The sequence below is a fragment of the Acipenser ruthenus genome, chromosome 22 (genome assembly GCF_902713425.1).
Source record: "Acipenser ruthenus chromosome 22, fAciRut3.2 maternal haplotype, whole genome shotgun sequence".
Classification (NCBI taxonomy): domain Eukaryota; kingdom Metazoa; phylum Chordata; class Actinopteri; order Acipenseriformes; family Acipenseridae; genus Acipenser; species Acipenser ruthenus.
In genome coordinates, this window is record NC_081210.1 from 10,560 (window position 1) to 29,658 (window position 19,099).

At 40.6% G+C, this 19,099-nt stretch overlaps 1 protein-coding gene across 2 annotated transcripts; it reads left to right on the forward strand.

The window, feature by feature from the left end:
* Positions 1-517: 517 nt before the first annotated feature.
* Positions 518-8,374, forward strand: LOC117973813 (galanin receptor 2b). 2 transcript variants are annotated; one of them, XM_034927085.2, is made up of 5 exons: positions 518-2,428; positions 3,024-3,216; positions 3,819-3,948; positions 5,181-5,568; positions 7,160-8,374. In XM_034927085.2, exons 1-5 carry the CDS (start codon positions 2,280-2,282, stop codon positions 7,920-7,922), a joined length of 1,623 nt encoding a protein of 540 aa, XP_034782976.2. In that variant the 5' UTR covers positions 518-2,279; the 3' UTR covers positions 7,923-8,374. The 2 variants fall into 2 exon arrangements, with proteins under 2 accessions (XP_034782976.2, XP_034782977.2); XM_034927086.2 differs by having other exon boundaries at positions 518-1,371.
* Positions 8,375-19,099: the final 10,725 nt, after the last annotated feature.

The window sequence follows — 19,099 nt, forward strand, 5'->3', positions numbered from 1 at the left end:
ACACACTGCTATATACAAACACACACACACACACACACACACACACACACACACACACACACACACAGTGAGAGTCTGGAGCAGCTACACAAGGTAACCTGAACACAATAAACACAGACACTGCTATATACAAACACACACACACACACACACACACAGTGAGAGTCTGCAGCAGCTACACAAGGTATCCTGAACACAATAAACACACACACTACTATATTTACACACACACACACACACACACAGAGTGAGAGTCTGGAGCAGCTACACAAGGTAAATTGAACACAATAAACACAGACACTGCTATATACACACACACACACAGTGAGAGTCTGCAGCAGCTACACAAGGTAAATTGAACACAATAAACACAGACACTGCTATGTACACACACACACACACACAGTGAGAGTCTGCAGCAGCTACACAAGGTAACCTGAACACAATAAACACACACACTACTATATTTACACACACACACACACACACACAGAGTGAGAGTTAAGGAGAGTTGGTGTGTTTCAGCAATGTCTTTATATTTGAGCGGGGGGTCCATGTTAATCTGAGTCATTTCAAAGGGCTGCTGAGCTGTCCAGATTTAAAAACGAAATGTTGGTTTGCTAGAACCAGCAGTTCTTTTAAATGACCACAAGATGACAGCATTAGGCTATTTTGGAATGCTGTCCATGTTTAGGAATGCAGGAGGTGCAGGCGCTGCTGTTTCTCCACTCCGCATCCCCTGTACCGTTTGTTCTCCTTTTATTTATATATTTTCTCTTCTAAAACTACAATCTATTCAAGGTATGTCTTTTTATTTTATATTAATAGTGATTTTGTGTTTGCTATAATGTTGTACTGGTTTCTCCCACATGTTTTATTTCATTATATTTTGGTAAAATATAACATCTATAAACTTGCTAGTCTTGCATGACACATTCTTAATTACTGGATTTCCACCCTGTATTTTCACATATAATTCAAAATATATATTGCCATCCTTTATATTTGTTTTTGTAGGTTTTCACATCCTTTTAAATGATCTGTTATCTTCTTGTTTGTTAGCATCTATTTTGTAGAAGTATCATTAGTGTTTTAGAGCATATCATCTTTATTATTTCTGAATTGTGAAGAGCACGCAGGTCTTTCCAAATGTGTTTCAATCTCTCTCTCTCTCTCTCTCTCTCTCTCTCTCTCTCTCTGTGAAGTCCTTAAACTGGGACATTATTATCAATAATATCATATGCCGAGATTCTATTTTATTGCTGATTGCTGCCTAACACACTGCATCTTCGCTCTTTGATTTCCACTTTCCATCTCGCTCTATCCTATCTCTATGCTACCCTCCAGTGTCAAATCTGCAAACCAGGCAAGGTATGAAAATATTACGTAGCTCAATATTTCTATTTATTAAATGTTTTTTTTCCAAATATTTAATTTCTTCCCATTTAATATGACATGGTATTTGTTTTGTATATTTATTTCTATTGCAGTTTCTGCTTGGATCATTAGTGTGCCGTGATTAATAGATATGAGGAGTTTCTTTGAAACCAGACCCACAACACAATGATGCAGCATGACTGGTGTTCTCTGATTAAGAGATTTAAAATAATAATTGATTAATGAACTCCAGAGTTGTGGTTGAAACCTTGTGTTGCGTGCTTGTTTTTTTCCCACAATGTCTATTTGTTTGAACCTGTCAAAGATACAATAGAAAGGGCTCCCGAGTGGTGCATCCAGTAAAGGCACTCCACATGTAGTGCAGGGTGTGCCCTATAGTCTGGATGTCGCTAGTTCGAGTCCAGGCTATTCCTTTGCCAACCATGGACGGGAGCCCCCTGGGGGCGGTGCACAATTGGCCAAGCGTCACCCGGATCAAGGGAAGGTTAGGTCAGCCAGGGTGTCGCACCAGTGACCGCTGTAGTCTGGCCGGGCGCCAGCGGGCTTGCCTGTAAGCTGACCGAGAGCTGCAGTGTCATCCAACGCTGTAGCTCTTGGGTGGCTGCATGGTGAGTCCGCAGTGTGAACAAAAGCGGTCGGCTGACGGCACACACTTCGGAGGACAGAGTGCGTCTTCGTCCTCCCAAGTCAGCGCAGGGGTGGTAGCGGTGAGCTGAGCCTAAAAATAACATTTCAAATTGGGGAGAAAATAATAATAAAAACTAATGCACAGCAGAAATGATTCCACTTCTAGGAGGTTGACTTTGTGCAAAGTTTTCTAATCTGATGTAAACTTTCATCCCCCCTATCACTGTACTGTCTCCACTAATTCATTATTACTGATGAACCAACGGGAGCACCAATCCTTCCTCATTGGCAAAGCTAGCGCTGCTGTTCAGGGTCAGCGTGCCTCAGCACTGCCAGCAAGCACTTGGGCACTGGGGAGCAAAGCAGCACAAGAGCCTCAATGTCTTGGCTTTGCGGGAGTGAAGTGAGCTCTTTGAACACCGTCCTTTTCAAGAAACGTTCCCATCACCAACCCTAACCCTAACTCTAACCTTTCAACTTCATTTACTATCTGCATGTCTGCATTTACTACCTGCATGTCTGCATTTACTACCTGCATGTCTGCATTTACTACCTGCATGTCTGCATTTACTACCTGCATGTCTGCATTTACTATCTGCATGTCTGCATTTACTATCCTCATGTCTGCATTTACTATCTGCATGCCAAACTTGCATTGTCTTCCTATTTCTTACATTGCACTGCCTGCCTAGGTGTCAGATGACAATGCATTATATTGCACTATATCTGATGACAATGCATTATATTGCAATATATTTATTATTGTACTTGTAAAATGTTAACCAATGACTTGTTGTGTAGAGTTCTGAGTAATTAGTAGTGTCCCCTAAATTGTAAAAAAACAACTACCATACAAATCAAAGAAATGCTCAACACAAATTTGAACCTGCGTATACTGCGGCTACAAGCACCAGACTAATGAATTCTCTTTAAGTTTACATTTTTTCAAGCAATAATATAATCTTGTCTGGTGTTTTTGTATTTATTTCATGCTGCAGTGTAAGCAGTGGTGTAATTGGAATATCTATTTCCTCTGTGGAAGCGGTGATCTCTGCCTGCAATGGAGTGTGGATATTTAACACACAAGAGTGTAGGAGGAGCCTTTCAAAGAGAGACAGAGAGAGAGAGAGAGCGATGCTTCAGCAGGAGGGTTACATTGCAGATGTGTTTCTGGAAACACCAATCCAGAAAGTAAGAACAATTTTCCAGTCTATTGTACGAATTACAGTGGTAAGTCTTCCTGCATGTTCATATGGATTCAAGATAGATAATTCATTAATGCACTATTTTGTTTACATTTTTTTGTATTACCTTTCCTAGTTTGCTGTCTTACTGTATATATTTTGTGTCTGGATGGAAGCATTTGCATTTCTGAATCTATTTAGTATGAATGATCAGACAGTAAGACACTTAAATTGGGAGGTGAGCACTGTTCTTAACTCGTGCTTCCTTGAGAAAGACCAGTGAATTTGAGAAACAATGTCTGGGGCTGATTTTAATGATCTAAATACCGCCATCCTAAAACTGTAACCCTGATATATCACAGCCCTTTGTTCCCCGAGTTTTCATTAGGGATGTTAATAATGTGACAATAAAGGGCAGCAGAATTTAGATGAATGAAAACTCTATCTATCAACATTGAGCATCACATTCATGACATGAGTTAAATGATGAATACTGTATTTTCAATTTGGAAAGGAACCTGGTGTGGTGTCGCTTAGCATATTGTTAATGTGTAATTATTTGAATAACCGAGTGGGACATTTTGACTTTAAGGTAACCTTTTAATTCAGCTTCAGTCAAGACGTTCAGCCACCATCTGGTCCTTCATTGCCGTGTGGGTCAGACAGCAACTTCAAGCGCTCTGCAGCACGATCAAGGCTTTTCAAACACACTCAACTAGTATTATTTACACCGTTTTGGGTAATCTTATATGTAAATGTTCAGTTTTGTATATGTACAGATTTGTATATTTATAGTTTTGTACATGTTCAGTTTGGTATATGTTCAGTTTTGTATGTTCAGTTTGGTATATGTTCAGTTTTGTATGTTCAGTTTGGTATATGTTCAGTTTTGTATGTTCAGTTTGGTATATGTTCAGTTTTGTATGTTCAGTTTGGTATATGTATAAGTCCTATGTTTATTGGTATAGAGATTTTATTTACATTACAAAGGATCTTTTGTATTTAATGTATTATTCTTAAACAAGTTGGGTTTATTTGATGTGTGTGCTCTTCTCCGTGTGTCAGCTGCATGTAAAGGCAGCGACACAAAGATATGCTTGTGTGTAAATATTCTGTAGTCTCACAACATCATTTGATGTCAGTAAAGAATATCAAGCAGCTTCTATTTTCAAGCATCAAAATGAATACGTGGGGTTTGGGCAGCAGTATATAGCGAACTGATTTACAGATCGATGGCATCCTGGCAAAAATAATTGTTCAGACACAATAATTCATTATCCATTTTCTGCTAATTTCTTTTTTTCTGTAAAATAATTGAAATTGATGGGCTACAAATGTGGCATTTTACATTTGTAATGTGTCATTAAAACTCTATTGGATTTATCTTCTTAATACCATCAAACAACACAGATAGAGATGTTTTATGAAATGGATCCTTAACTAAAATCTGACAAATATTTCATCTCTATTCAAGGTTAGCTTTTTTACAGCAGCAATCATCTGATTACAGTTGTTTGTACTGAATCATACTTACTGTAACACAAAGTCTTTGAAGATCTACAGGTGCTGTGTATTGCTGGTTACAGAATCTGCCCAAGGGTAACATTGTGGCTTCATCAGCACTGCATAACCCTGTGGGTGCCTAACCCTTCATTAGCCCTTCATTAGCTTACACAGATCTGAGATGCTTTTCTTTAACTGATCACATTAATTACATTTGGTATAGAGGTTTTGCAGGGATGTGATTGATGGATATCACTTCATTTGGACTTGAACTGATCCACTTTGACTTGAACTAATCCACTTTGACTTGAACTAATGCACTTTGTACTGAGGAGGCTGTAACATGTTAAGTGTCTAGCAATGATGTATAAAGCTTATTGTAAATTATCACAATCATTTACTAGTGTAGGTGCTACTTATTTCTGTTGCCAGACTTTTCTAAATGTATTTATCTATTGTATTTTTCAGATCTGATCACAAAGATGTCTGAGCATGAAGACCTCTCTGAAACGTCTGGCCATGGAAACATATCTGAGAATTACCCCTTCAATCCAGCCAGTGTGATCGTCTCTGTTGTCTTTTCCCTCATTTTCTTGCTTGGCACTGTTGGGAATAGTTTGGTTTTAGCTGTGCTGCTACGGAATGGAAAAATGGGCCACAACACCACTAACCTGTTTATTTTAAACCTGAGTGTTGCTGATTTTTTCTTCATTGTCTTTTGTGTGCCATTTCAAGCTACCATTTACTCCCTAGAGGGCTGGGTGTTTGGTTCATTTATGTGCAAGGCGGTCCACTTCTTTATTAATCTCACCATGTATGCCAGCAGCTTTACACTGGCAGCCGTCTCAGTTGACAGGTAGGTGCTTTCCTTTTTAAATGTTTCATTTGCATGGTTTGCATTGGTAAAAGAAAGGTTTATTAAATACTGTTTTTAGATCTGATGCTGCAAAAATATGCCTGAAAACTAAAAGCAGCAGCAAACACACTGGTGTCTAGTTTGTCTTTCATACCTAAAGCAACTGCCACATCTCTGCATTCCTTAATAAAGCATTGCTATTCATATTTAATGCATAACAATTCATTTAATTGGAGTTAGGAGAGCTGTGAAAAAGGCAGCAATGATATTACCACTCTTACCACAGTCCCATTCATTTCAATGTCCCATATTTAGACACCACATAGTTTATCTTATAACATTAACATGAAAAACCTGTGGACTGAAAGATGTTTGTCACATTCCATATTTATTTACAGTAAATCCCTAATCAACATGTACTGAATATGAATGGGTGCTCATTTGGTCATTGAAAGAATATCCGAATTGGCAGAGATGAATGTACTTTGAAATGGCTCAAACTCACGTTGGCTTCCCCTTGCACCTGATCAAGGCACCGGGGTGGCTGTGAAAACTTGATTGCTTGACTTACATATTAATTTAATCTGCAGTTACCATAACAACCTGGATGCATACAGCCTCTTGCATTAATCTTACCATTAAGGCATCCTAATGGCACAAAATATATTTATCAAATCTCTACTGAGATCCCGTCCATTTCCAAGATTTCAGATTAAAAGATGGGAATTTAAATTGAATACAAGTGACATGGATAAAACATGGGGATAATCATATTTAAAAATAGGCATCATGTTTCTCAGAACTGCAAACCACTGATTATGGGTTTTATCAACAGCAAAACTAGTGATTATGGGTTTTATCAACAGTAAATCCAGTGATTATGGGTTTTATCAACAGTAAATCCAGTGATTATGGGTTTTATCAAAAGTAAATCCAGTGATTATGGGTTTTATCAACAGTAAAACCAGTGATTATGGGTTTTATCAACAGTAAATCCAGTGATTATGGGTTTTATCAACAGTAAATCCAGTGATTATGGGTTTTATCAACAGTAAATCCAGTGATTATGGGTTTTATCAACAGTAAAACTAGTGATTATGGGTTTTATCAACAGTAAATCCAGTGATTATGGGTTTTATCAACAGTAAAACTAGTGATTATGGGTTTTATCAACAGTAAATCCAGTGATTATGGGTTTTATCAACAGCAAATCCAGTGATTATGGGTTTTATCAACAGCAAATCCAGTGATTATGGGTTTTATCAACAGTAAAACTAGTGATTATGGGTTTTATCAACAGTAAATCCAGTGATTATGGGTTTTATCAACAGTAAAACCAGTGTTATGGGTTTTATCAACAGTAAATCCAGTGATTATGGGTTTTATCAACAGCAAATCCAGTGATTATGGGTTTTATCAACAGCAAATATCAATTGAAGCATGTGATGTTTTCAGCTGCTAACCATAATTTATCTGACACACTTTGGTAAAGGTAACACTCTCAGTACTGTTGTAAAGAGCTGTTATACACTCTCCAGTATGCTTCGTTTTGATACAGGATGGAACTAACCATTTGGGTCATTCTTCGCAGGTATTTGGCAATCCGGTACCCTCTGAGGTCCCGGGAATTGAGAACCCCATGTAATGCAGTGGCAGCAATGGCTGTGATCTGGGGCCTGTCCTTCATATTTGCAGGGCCTTATCTGAGCTACTATGACATTACTGACATTGACACTGTGAATGTGTGTATACCAGGATGGGAAGAATGGAGGCGCAAAGTCCTGGACACCTGCACCTTTATATGTGGCTATGTCATTCCAGTCTTGATTGTAAGCCTCTCTTACACAAGAACAATAAAATACCTCTGGACAGCTGTGGACCCTTTGGATGGAATGTCAGAATCAAAGAAAGCAAAGCGCAAGGTGACTAAGATGATCATTATTGTCACTGTGCTTTTCTGCCTTTGCTGGCTGCCCTACCATGTTGTGATACTTTGCTATCTGTATGGAGATTTCCCATTCAACCAGACCACCTATGCCTTCAGGCTGCTGTCCCACTGCATGGCCTATGCCAACTCCTGTCTCAACCCAATTGTCTATGCACTGGTCTCTAAGCATTTCCGCAAGGGCTTTAAAAAGGTTTTCAGTTGTATTCTCATCAAAAAGGCTAGGAATAAGGTTCATGTTGTGCACGTGGCTAACACAGTGCCTGGCTTTGAAGCAGGATCCACAGAGGTGTCGCACATTAATGAGGAAAACAGAAGACAGAATGCCTGCGAGATGGGCTGCAGAACTCCTGTTGTTCCTGAGGACAACACGGCAGCCATCACCCTGCCATACCAGCAGCAGCCCTGAAAGAACACGCGCCTTAGAAATGTGAAACACGTGCAATGCACTAAAGACTTGGGATGAATCATTTTCAACTGTATGGACTCAACTGTGCAGTTGGAAGTTTTTTTTTTTTTTTTTTTTTTAAACTGTGTCTCATTACTCCTACCCTAAGAGGAATGTGTATTTAAACTTTGAAAACAACAAATGTGCCATGATAATTCTTTCATTTCATTTTATAATCAAGGGATTGTGAAATGCTATTCTATAAGTGTACAAGTATTTTAATTGCATCGCAACTGTACTGTGGTTAGCCTGTGTTAAGTATTCTTGTAGGATTTCTTGTTGTTAAGATTGTAAATAGGATTTACATACAGTTTAGAAAGAGCAAATGCATAGGCTTATCATTCTTATCAAAATGCTATGCGAATAGTGGTTAAGTGATGTAACAAATACATAAATAAAACATGTTTATTTGTTGTAAAATGTGTTTGGCATTCTGGTGTGATCACTGTATGTAACGCCCTATCATAGGATGAATAGACTGTCAAAGTAGACATCAGTAGAAAAGGCATGACTACCGTTTTTATTTACTTCAGAAATATACCAAATATATTTCTACATTATAATTCCTAGAAAAGATATAGTCTACAATTTTCCATCTAATCAAGTTCTTTAACATTTGCAGTTAAAGGGGAGTGGTAGGCTCTCTTTGGTTCTCAAATTCGGTTGCCCATTTTTAATTTTAAAAGATTGTGCTCCGCCAGTAATATATGCAAGTACACACTTAGGCACTCTTGCTGCTCTCAACACCAGCATCGTCGCAGCACTCCACAATGTACTAAGGAAAAAGAAGAGACTGCACCAGTTAATTTCATTTTTGTACCCACATGCCTGTATATTGCACTTGATTGTGGAAGTGCACTTCTTAAGAGTTGCCAGTAGTCTTCCACATCACAGACATACCTATGAGTCACAACAGCCAAAATCCTTGAAATATAAGGGGCTGAATCGTGAACATTGAACTACATTCTTGTACTGCCCCTACCAATTAAAACACATCTATAGCTCCTGACTGAAAAACACTGTGCTTGCTGGAATTACAACACAGCCACATATAAACCACACTGCAGTACAAAGCTCTCACAAGTCTGGTTAAAGAAGCTTTGGGAAAACAAAATGTGTTTGATGTCAAGAATTCCTGGTCTGACTGTCTCCGTCTCGATCCCCTGCCTGTCACTCCCACACAGCAGACAGAATTCCTGGTCTGACTGTCTCCGTCTCGATCCCCTGCCTGTCACTCCCACACAGCAGACAGAATTCCTGGTCTGACTGTCTCCGTCTCGATCCCCTGCCTGTCACTCCTACACAGCAGACAGAATTCCTGGTCTGACTGTCTCCGTCTCGATCCCCTGCCTGTCACTCCCACACAGCAGACAGAATTCCTGGTCTGACTGTCTCCGTCTCGATCCCCTGCCTGTCACTCCCACACAGCAGACAGAATTCCTGGTCTGACTGTCTCCGTCTCGATCCCCTGCCTGTCACTCCCACACAGCAGACAGCTACTCCGTCACAAGCATTAATACCCTATCTTTCTAAACAAGGGGTTTAGATGCTCCCTAATAAAAGCTGAATCTCAAAACAATAATTGTGTGAATATAGTAATTGTTACAGCTGTGTATAATAGTATTTAAAACATGATTCACTTATCTGCCTTTATACATATCCACCCTTACTCTGGTCCCAGTGCAGTCGGATACGAGACTGATTACTGTACGAAATATGAACACGCTAGTGGCTCTAGAACGACTGGTGAATGTAGTGAGTCCGAAGGGTAAGCATTGTTCCTTTATTGATTAAGCAGATAGGAAAGCTTTAGGAAAAGGCCACTGTTGCATTTCATTGTGTGAATATTGATGCTAGTGCAAGATTGATGTCACAGTTACCTGTAGAAGAGGCATCAGGATTTTAAAACCTGTCAGAGATAAGGAATGAGAAGGATGTGCATTTTGGAAATGTCCTTCAATACTGTAAAATTACCCAATTAAAAGCAAAAGAAATACATCAAGACATGTTGCTGTGTCCCACAAAACAAAACCCATTCTTTCTCATTTGAGTTGCTGCTTACTGTATCTGGCAGACTACATGTTTGAGATGCGCACTCTATAATGTTCCTTTTTGTTCTTGTTGTCGTTCAGAAGGGATCCTGTGGTAAGGTATACCCAATATTTTTTGTATCTTTTATTTCATATAGGTGTCACTCAGAAGAGTACCTTCCATTCATACAGCTGTCATTCAGAAGAGTACCTTCCATTCATACAGCTGTCATTCAAAAGAGTACCTTCCATTCATACAGCTGTCATTCAGAAGAGTACCTTCCATTTCATACAGCTGTCATTTAGAAGAGTATCTGCCATTCATACAGCTGTCATTCAGAAGAGTACCTGCCATTCATACAGCTGTCATTCAGAAGAGTACCTGCCATTCATACAGCTGTCAGCTTGACCTACAGGGGAAGTCTTTCTGGAGACTGTTTGAAAGGATTGGGTGGTCACCCCGTTTTGAGAATCACACTATTGCCCTTACAATGGTAGCAGGGGATTGACAGCATCCAGCTTTTAAAATGGAAAGATAGAAATACTTAGACTTAATATTGAAAGACTGTAAAATTGCATCAGAATAGAAGATAAGGGGGAGTAGCTGTATGAGCCTGTCGATTGTAATTATTATATATTAAATTGAGAGGAACCATGAAAACACCCGTAATAATATAGCATTTCATTTTCTTTTACTGACCCAGCCTTTGTCTCATACTACCAACAAAATGAACACTCACAGTAATTGATTGTCTAAGCACAATACATTCAATCAAAATCAATAAGACAACCTATTATACATGTTTATGCAAATAAACATTAGAGTAGTCTTGACAGCTTAATGCATTTCAAATACAATTTCAGCCACTTCTCCCCCTGGTCAGCCACTCAATTAATTTCTATCCATAGCATCTTATCACAATTTTAATTAAGAGAGCAACATCATTTTATTGCATTTAGTAGATGTTCTGTATTAACCGTTCTGTGTGAGATCTTCTGAGCTGAGCCAGGATTAGGGGTTGTAAAAAGTTTAGATACTGCTTTGCGCATGAACCATAAAGTCATAAACACTGGATTGCTGTAAATTGTTAGTTTGACTTTGAAAACACCATTATCATAAGATTAAGTCTAAACCAGACTGTATTTCCAGCATTTCCACCTCCACTAACTAATCATAACTACTCCCAGCTCTTCTCAAACAGAGCAGCTTTCCCTGTGGCTCTTGGGCAATGCTCTTTTTCTAGTGAGGACTTTTTCTATTAAATATGTATTGCCATCTACACTCTGAATAGGAAGACAGGATGAAAGTGATGATGTGCTTCGGCATGTGATCCACAATGACTGCACTTTAATTATGTTTCAGCTGTTAATTAGCTAGCGAAGCTTCAGGCACTTCCACCATGTAACAGATGAGAATGCATTTTTCATTAGACATGTGCTTTTTTATTTATTTATATTTTATTTCACTGTTTGGGAGCAAAGTGCAATACAAGAGGAATATTTAGCCAAAGCATCCAAAAAACAATGTCTTTGTGTTGATAAGGAATCTACTGATAATTTGTAGAACTGATTTTGTTCACAAAGGCTATGGCTAATTGTAATTCAAAAGGAAACTCCATGTGGAGCAGGACAGGGGTCGTCTGTCCCGTTGCCTGTGGTGTGAAAGATACTTATCAAAAGTATAGAGTTCTATTCATTTTGTTGCAACGCTGCACAGTTTCGCTTACCACATTGCGTCGGGTGGGTAGCAGTCTTTACAGTGGCTTATTATGCAGACTGAGTATGTGGAAATGTATTGGGAATAGATGAGTATGCATCAAAAGATAATTTCAGTCTTGCTTTGCTTTGAAATGGCAAAGGCACACAAACACATAGATACAAAATCCTTCATACATCTTACTACACAAAGAAAGGCACACTCTATACCTTCATTAGAGATAACCTCGATGATATGCAGCATACATTAGTATGCATTATACTGAAAGAGGACTGTGAAAGGGGGTGGGTTGGAATATAATGTGGATCTGGGTGCTAAGAGGATGCTGTATACTGGCAGAGGACTGTAGTTGTAGAAATGGATGTTATATAGTTTTGCAATGTCCTGGCTCCAAGATAAGTTGGTGTCTGTGTTGGCAGTGGCAGAATGCCGATGTTGGTTATTTATTTATCGGATTATTTTATCCTATGTAGTCATTGCTTGTTAATGTGTTTGCAGTGGTTCTTTTTTCTAATATTATATTGAAACCAAGTGAGTTACGAAATAAATAAGCAAATCAGCTCCTCTGTATAAAACACTGTGAAAGAACAGAAGGAGGCTTCTCCAGAAGAGAAGGGGACCAGTGATACTGCCAATAGCAGGAGGCGGTTATTATTTTTATTTATTTCTTAGCTGACGCCCTTATCCAGGGCGACTTATAATTGTTACAAGATATCACATTATTTTTTCATACAATTACTCATCTATACAGTTGGGTTTTTACTGGAGCAATCTAGGTAAAGTACCTTGCTCAAGGGTACAGCAGCAGTGTCCCCACCGGGGATTGAACCCACAACCCTCTGGTCTAGCGCCCTAACCACTATTCCACACTGCCACCGGTGTAAAGATATCATTTCTTTTGTAGTGTGAGTCACAGCTCCTTTCCTTCTGCTGTTCACAGTAAACAGATCAATCACAGCAGGAGGGTAATTCAAATCATACAGGCTTGTACAAGCTGTGACCCAGGAAATGGTTTCTCTGAAAGAAAGAAAAAAAAACAAGCCACAGCGTGTTGCAACCCTGCCAGCTGTAAGCACACTCTCCAATCCCTCTGAAAGAGGCTCAAGCACAGGCTTCATTAGAGTCCCCATTTCAATGCTAATTATTTTAAATGTAGTTCATGTTAAAGCCTGTGTTTGGAGAATCGTGTAAACGAGACAACAGCAAAGGATCACGACAGAGCAGCTTTCTAATGAATTGTAATTACCAACAAGAAGTTGTCAAGCCTCTGCAAAAGCACGAACCAAAAAGCCATGTCATTACTGTACTGATGAGCTTGGCTTGAAAAGTATTCCTTGTCTAATTAAACAATATATTCTTTTCAATTATTTTAGGAATAGTCGATCATTGCAAACAGGAAGCCCTATACACATCACAAAAAATGTGTTTATTTTCTTGTGTTCTAGTACAGTACATTACAAAAAACACTGAATGTTAATACATCAAGCCTTAATGCCCTGTGTGCTGAACACAATGCACCTTTAGAGCAAACACTGAACTCTGAAACACTGAACTCTGATCCCTGTGTGCTGAACACAACGCACCTTTAGAGGAAACACTGAACTCTGAAACACTGAACTCTGATCCCTGTGTGCTGAACACAACGTACCTTTAGAGGAAACACTGAACTCTGAAACACTGAACTCTGATCCCTGTGTGCTGAACACAACGTACCTTTAGAGGAAACACTGAACTCTGATCCCTGTGTGCTGAACACAACGTACCTTTAGAGGAAACACTGAACTCTGAAACACTGAACTCTGATCCCTGTGTGCTGAACACAACGTACCTTTAAAGGAAACACTGAACTCTGATCCCTGTGTGCTGAACACAACGTACCTTTAGAGGAAACACTGAACTCTGATCCCTGTGTGCTGAACACAACACACCTTTAGAGGAAACACTGAACTCTGAAACACTGAACTCTGATCCCTGTGTGCTGAACACAACGTACCTTTAGAGGAAACACTGAACTCTGAAACACTGAACTCTGATCCCTGTGTGCTGAACACAACGCACCTTTAGAGGAAACACTGAACTCTGATCCCTGTGTGCTGAACACAACGTACCTTTAGAGGAAACACTGAACTCTGAAACACTGAACTCTGATCCCTGTGTGCTGAACACAACGCACCTTTAGAGGAAACACTGAACTCTGAAACACTGAACTCTGAAACACTGAACTCTGATCCCTGTGTGCTGAACACAACGTACCTTTAGAGGAAACACTGAACTCTGATCCCTGTGTGCTGAACACAACACACCTTTAGAGGAAACACTGAACTCTGAAACACTGAACTCTGATCCCTGTGTGCTGAACACAACGTACCTTTAGAGGAAACACTGAACTCTGAAACACTGAACTCTGAAACACTGAACTCTGAAACACTGAACTCTGAAACACTGAACTCCAATCTCATGGCAGTGAAGCCGGACAGCATGACATGTCAGGTTTCTCTAATGCACTTTATTGATGAATCTAAAATAGACACGTTCATATGATGTGCAATACAAGAAGAGAGTGAGTGTTTGAACTGTAATTCCGTGAAACCATTTCCATTGTTTTCTCTGCCCTTTCAAACTGTCTTTAGAGTCAGTCAGTGCTGTCTGTAACTTACTGAATAGTCATTTAAACATGCTGACTATTTATTTTTTGCTGTAAGCAAGCATTTCCCCATTGTGATCAATCATATGTTTAATGGAACAGTATATTCAGTACACTCTCTGAAGACTCAATATGCTACATTCAATGAAATGCCTGAGAGAACACAGATTCCAAACTAGTCTGAGGTACTGTATAGATGGTACAAGGACCGCATACAGAGTGCATGCAGGTCCCATATGAAAACACACATCGATATCATCTTTGAAAGCATTTTCTTTTACTCTTTCATCTTTCTTCAAAAGGTTCTGACGACATTACTGCAAAAAATTACATGTGAGAATTGTGCAGTGGAAAGAACATTCCAAACCAACTTCAAGAATCGGAAGGTGCTTGAGACAGCATCACTTCCTCTTTGACAGTGCTTACAGTGATCTCATTGGTCAGCTCTAAACCTGTAATTGGTTAGCTGGCCTCGCCTCGACTGGGTCTGCCATGTGCATCTAATCAGTGCAGGCACTTAGTCAATGCTGCTCAGCCAATAATTAATTTCTCTTAGTGAATTGTGTGTCCAGATTCTAAAAGTAGCAAGGTTCTCCGTTAGTCAAAATGTGTTCAATTAGACTTTGGTTAATAAATGAGCTGAATGGTTACATACACCGTGATGCTTGGTGTGTGGTTTCTATTAATGACCATCTCTTAAAAAACATCTAAAGATGACCACTGACACGCATAAAAGCTTAATTACAGACAAACAGGCTTCATGAGAGATATAGCAGAATGCATTTCAGAGCTGAAACTCGGATCGGATCAGGGTTACAGTCATGCATTGGGGCCAGAGATATAGTAGAACGCATTTCAGAGCTGAAACTCGCATCGGATCAGGGTTACAGTCATGCATTGGATCCAGAGATATAGCAGAACACATTTCAGAGCTGAAACTCGCATCAGATCAGGGTTACAGTCATGCATTGGATCCAGAGATACAGCAGAACACATTTCAGAGCTGAAACTCGCATCGGATCAGGGTTACATCATGCATTGGATCCAGCTAAATAAAAAAGCACATTGTTTGTGAAAGGGAGACAGGGAGTGATTTCAATGAACAGACAACCCCTCTGAAAGGGAGACAGGGAGTGATTTCAATGAACAGACAGCCCCTCTGAAAGGGAGACAGGGAGTGATTGCAATGAACAGACAGCCCCTCTGAAAGGGAGACAGGGCGTGATTTCAATGAACAGCCAGCCCCTCTGAAAGGGAGACAGGGAGTGATTTCAATGAACAGACAGCCCCTCTGAAAGGGAGACAGGGCGTGATTTCAATGAACAGACAGCCCCTCTGAAAGGGAGACAGGGAGTGATTTCAATGAACAGACAGCCCCTCTGAAAGGGAGACAGGGAGTGATTGCAATGAACAGACAGCCCCTCTGAAAGGGAGACAGGGAGTGATTTCAATGAACAGCCAGCCCCTCTGAAAGGGAGACAGGGAGTGATTGCAATGAACAGACAGCCCCTCTGAAAGGGAGACAGGGAGTGATTTCAATGAACAGCCAGCCCCTCTGAAAGGGAGACAGGGCGTGATTTCAATGAACAGACAGCCCCTCTGAAAGGGAGACAGGGAGTGATTTCAATGAACAGACAGCCCCTCTGAAAGGGAGACAGGGAGTGATTGCAATGAACAGCCAGCCCCTCTGAAAGGGAGACAGGGAGTGATTTCAATGAACAGCCAGCCCCTCTGAAAGGGAGACAGGGAGTGATTTCAATGAACAGCCAGCCCCTCTGAAAGGCACAGCATGGTAATAGATTTAGTAAGTAAACCAGACTGCTTTGATTGAGCTCCTGAGAGTTGTGGGGTTAAGGATGTCTCAAGTTTTAATATTAGTACAGATTGATTTTCTAATAAATTTTCAATCACTATCTGGAAGAATGGATTTTTGAAATTGCTTAGCAGTTTACAAAATAACACATTGATATGAATCAAATTGGTTCTGTTCAAGCTAGAAAAATATAATTGAAAATAGAGGCATAGTGTAAGTTCGGAAGAAATCAAAGGTAAAGCAGCAGCCTTGACTGGACATGATAGGGTCCATAGAGCAGGTAATTCAGCCAGTTTCCTTACTTTTTGTTTGCATTGCACTCTGGTGAGCAAAATAGGCTGAAAGAAAATCACTTAAAGTCTCAGTCTGCTAAATTCAGAACCCCATGTTCTCTGAAAAGGATTGTATTTAAGGACACAAGGCTGTAACTCACAGGCCTTCCTATAAATCAGGGGTGGATCTGGGGCTGCTCTGCTTCAGACTCACTGGGGGATTATTTAACCCCTCGCACCCCTCCTTTCCTGCAGCAGGGTGTGTGTGTAGGTGCTGTTCTGTGACACACAGCTCCGCTGTCTGCTCTGAATGCAGTGCTTCAGACTCTGCACACATACTCCTGTTACATAATCAATTAAACACTTCCTTTACAGAATGCATTACTTAACCCATTAACTAATTAAATATGCATTCCGGGCACTCAGTGCTATTTCCCAATTACACCACCACTAAAAACCCAAAAAACAGCATTATTTCATTACATTAACAAGACATTGCCCTGTAGTGCTTTAGAGGTGGCAGTGCATATGAATATATTCAATGCAATGTGTCATAGAAGAAACACATCACACACTGATTTCTCTATATTCTGTACTATCAGAGTAAGGTAATGTTGCAATGACTGAAGCTGCTTAGTTAGTTTTCTATCACCAGGTGCAATGTGTTCCAAAACGTCTTGATAGTAATAAAAAAAAACACAATTAATATAAAGTAAATATAAAAATATGTTAATCCTGAAGCAGAGTAAACTGGTGATTTTACTGAAGCTGCTGACAGTGATACAGATTCTCTATACATGTCAGTGAGTAATCTGACCTTCCTGTAACCAACACATAATGGGCTCTGTGTGAATGGGCAAGGGGCAACAGCACATCAGTGGTACAGACTTTAAATGAGAGATAGCCAAGGCTTCAGAATCCATTCTGACCTCTTAAAGCATTTGATCAGAATCCTACAGCACGCCTCCGGTTCTGCTGCAGAACCCTACAGCAAGCCTCCGGTTCCGCTGCAGAACCCTACAGCACGCCTCCGGTTCTGCTGCAGAACCCTACAGCACGTCTCTGGTTCCGCTGTAGAACCCTACAGCACACCTCCGGTTCCGCTGTAGAACCCTACAGCACGCCTTGGTTCGCTGCAGAACCCTACAGCACGTCTCCGGTTCCGCTGCAGAACGCTACAGCACGCCTCCGGTTCCGCTGTAGAACCCTACAGCATGCCTCTGGTTTCACTGCAGAACCCAAGAGCACGCCTCCGGTTCTGCTGCAGAACCCTACAGCACGTCTCCGGTTCCGCTGCAGAACACTACAGCATGTCTCCGGTTCCGCTGCAGATCATTTGGTTTGGGCTTCTTGCTTTTCTCAAATATGTAGGTTTTTCAAATGCAACCCTTTCTATTAAAATCCTGCTGATTCCTAATCACTCTACAACAGCTTTTAATTGGGTTGCAGTTTATAATGTGCAGGGCTTGTGAAGCCAAGCGAAAACCCCTGAGTGCTCTTTAATCAAAGCCTGTGGAGTCCACTTTCTTGTCACTTGGGTGCTAAAGATTTTCTGAAGCCCTTCATTCCTAAAATAGATCCTGCGCCTCGAGCAGAATTAGAGTGAAAAGCATATAATACAATAATACAATGTGAAAAGAGACCTCTTCATAGAGTGACTAATAGTAATCAAAACTGACATTTCACCTCAAACAATGTTCTCCTTGCAGTTTAAATCATCAGACACATGTTTAAAGGTTGACTTGCAATAGACTTTATGTCATATGCTGCTAGAAAAAGAAGAAAAAGCATATGAGCATGTTTTGAGAAAAGTGTTCTTGTTGATCTAGTCTGTTGTTTTAAATACACTCCTGTGGAATGCAGTGGACTTGACAGTGTGCAGCCTGTGCAATGCTATCAGTTTGACAGTCAGCAGCGCCTGCAGTGCTATCGGTTTGTCAGTGAGCAGCGCGTGCAGTGCTATCGGTTTGACAGTCAGCAGCGTGTGCAGTGCTATCGGTTTGACAGTGAGCAGCGCGTGCAGTGCTATCGGTTTGACAGTCAGCAGCGCGTGCAGTGCTATCGGTTTGACAGTGAGCAGCGCGTGCAGTGCTATCGGTTTGACAGTGAGCAGCGCGTGCAGTGCTATCGGTTTGACAGTCAGCAGCGTGTGCAGTGCTATCGGTTTGACAGTCAGCAGCGCGTGCAGTGCTATCGGTTTGACAGTCAGCAGCGTGTGCAGTGCTATCGGTTTGACAGTCAGCAGCGCGTGCAGTGCTATCGGTTTGACAGTGAGCAGCGTGTGCAGTGTTATCGGTTTGACAGTCAGCAGCGTGTGCAGTGCTATCGGTTTGACAGTCAGCAGCGTGTGCAGTGCTATCGGTTTGACAGTCAGCAGCGCGTGCAGTGCTATCGGTTTGACAGTGAGCAGCGTGTGCAGTGTTATCGGTTTGACAGTCAGCAGCGTGTGCAGTGCTATCGGTTTGACAGTCAGCAGCGTGTGCAGTGCTATCAGTTTGACAGTCAGCAGTGTGTGCAGTGCTATCGGTTTGACAGTCCATTGATATTCATGTATATTGAGAATCCATTATGAAGCAGAACAGAACTGCACATGGTGTTTTCTTATACAGACCTGATTAGGAGCCCATGTGCTGCAGTTCTTTACTCTCCGGAGTCACTGTAA

What these genes read in the sequence shown, in the direction of transcription:
- LOC117973813 (XM_034927085.2), top strand. Translation starts at nt 2,280, where the DNA reads ATGAACCAACGGGAGCACCAATCCTTCCTCATTGGCAAAGCTAGCGCT. An exon ending in TGGAAACACCAATCCAGAAA is followed by an intron (nt 3,217 to 3,818) that starts GTAAGAACAATT and finishes CTTTTAATTCAG; the next exon opens with CTTCAGTCAAGACGTTCAGC. An exon ending in GCAGCCGTCTCAGTTGACAG is followed by an intron (nt 5,569 to 7,159) that starts GTAGGTGCTTTC and finishes CATTCTTCGCAG; the next exon opens with GTATTTGGCAATCCGGTACC.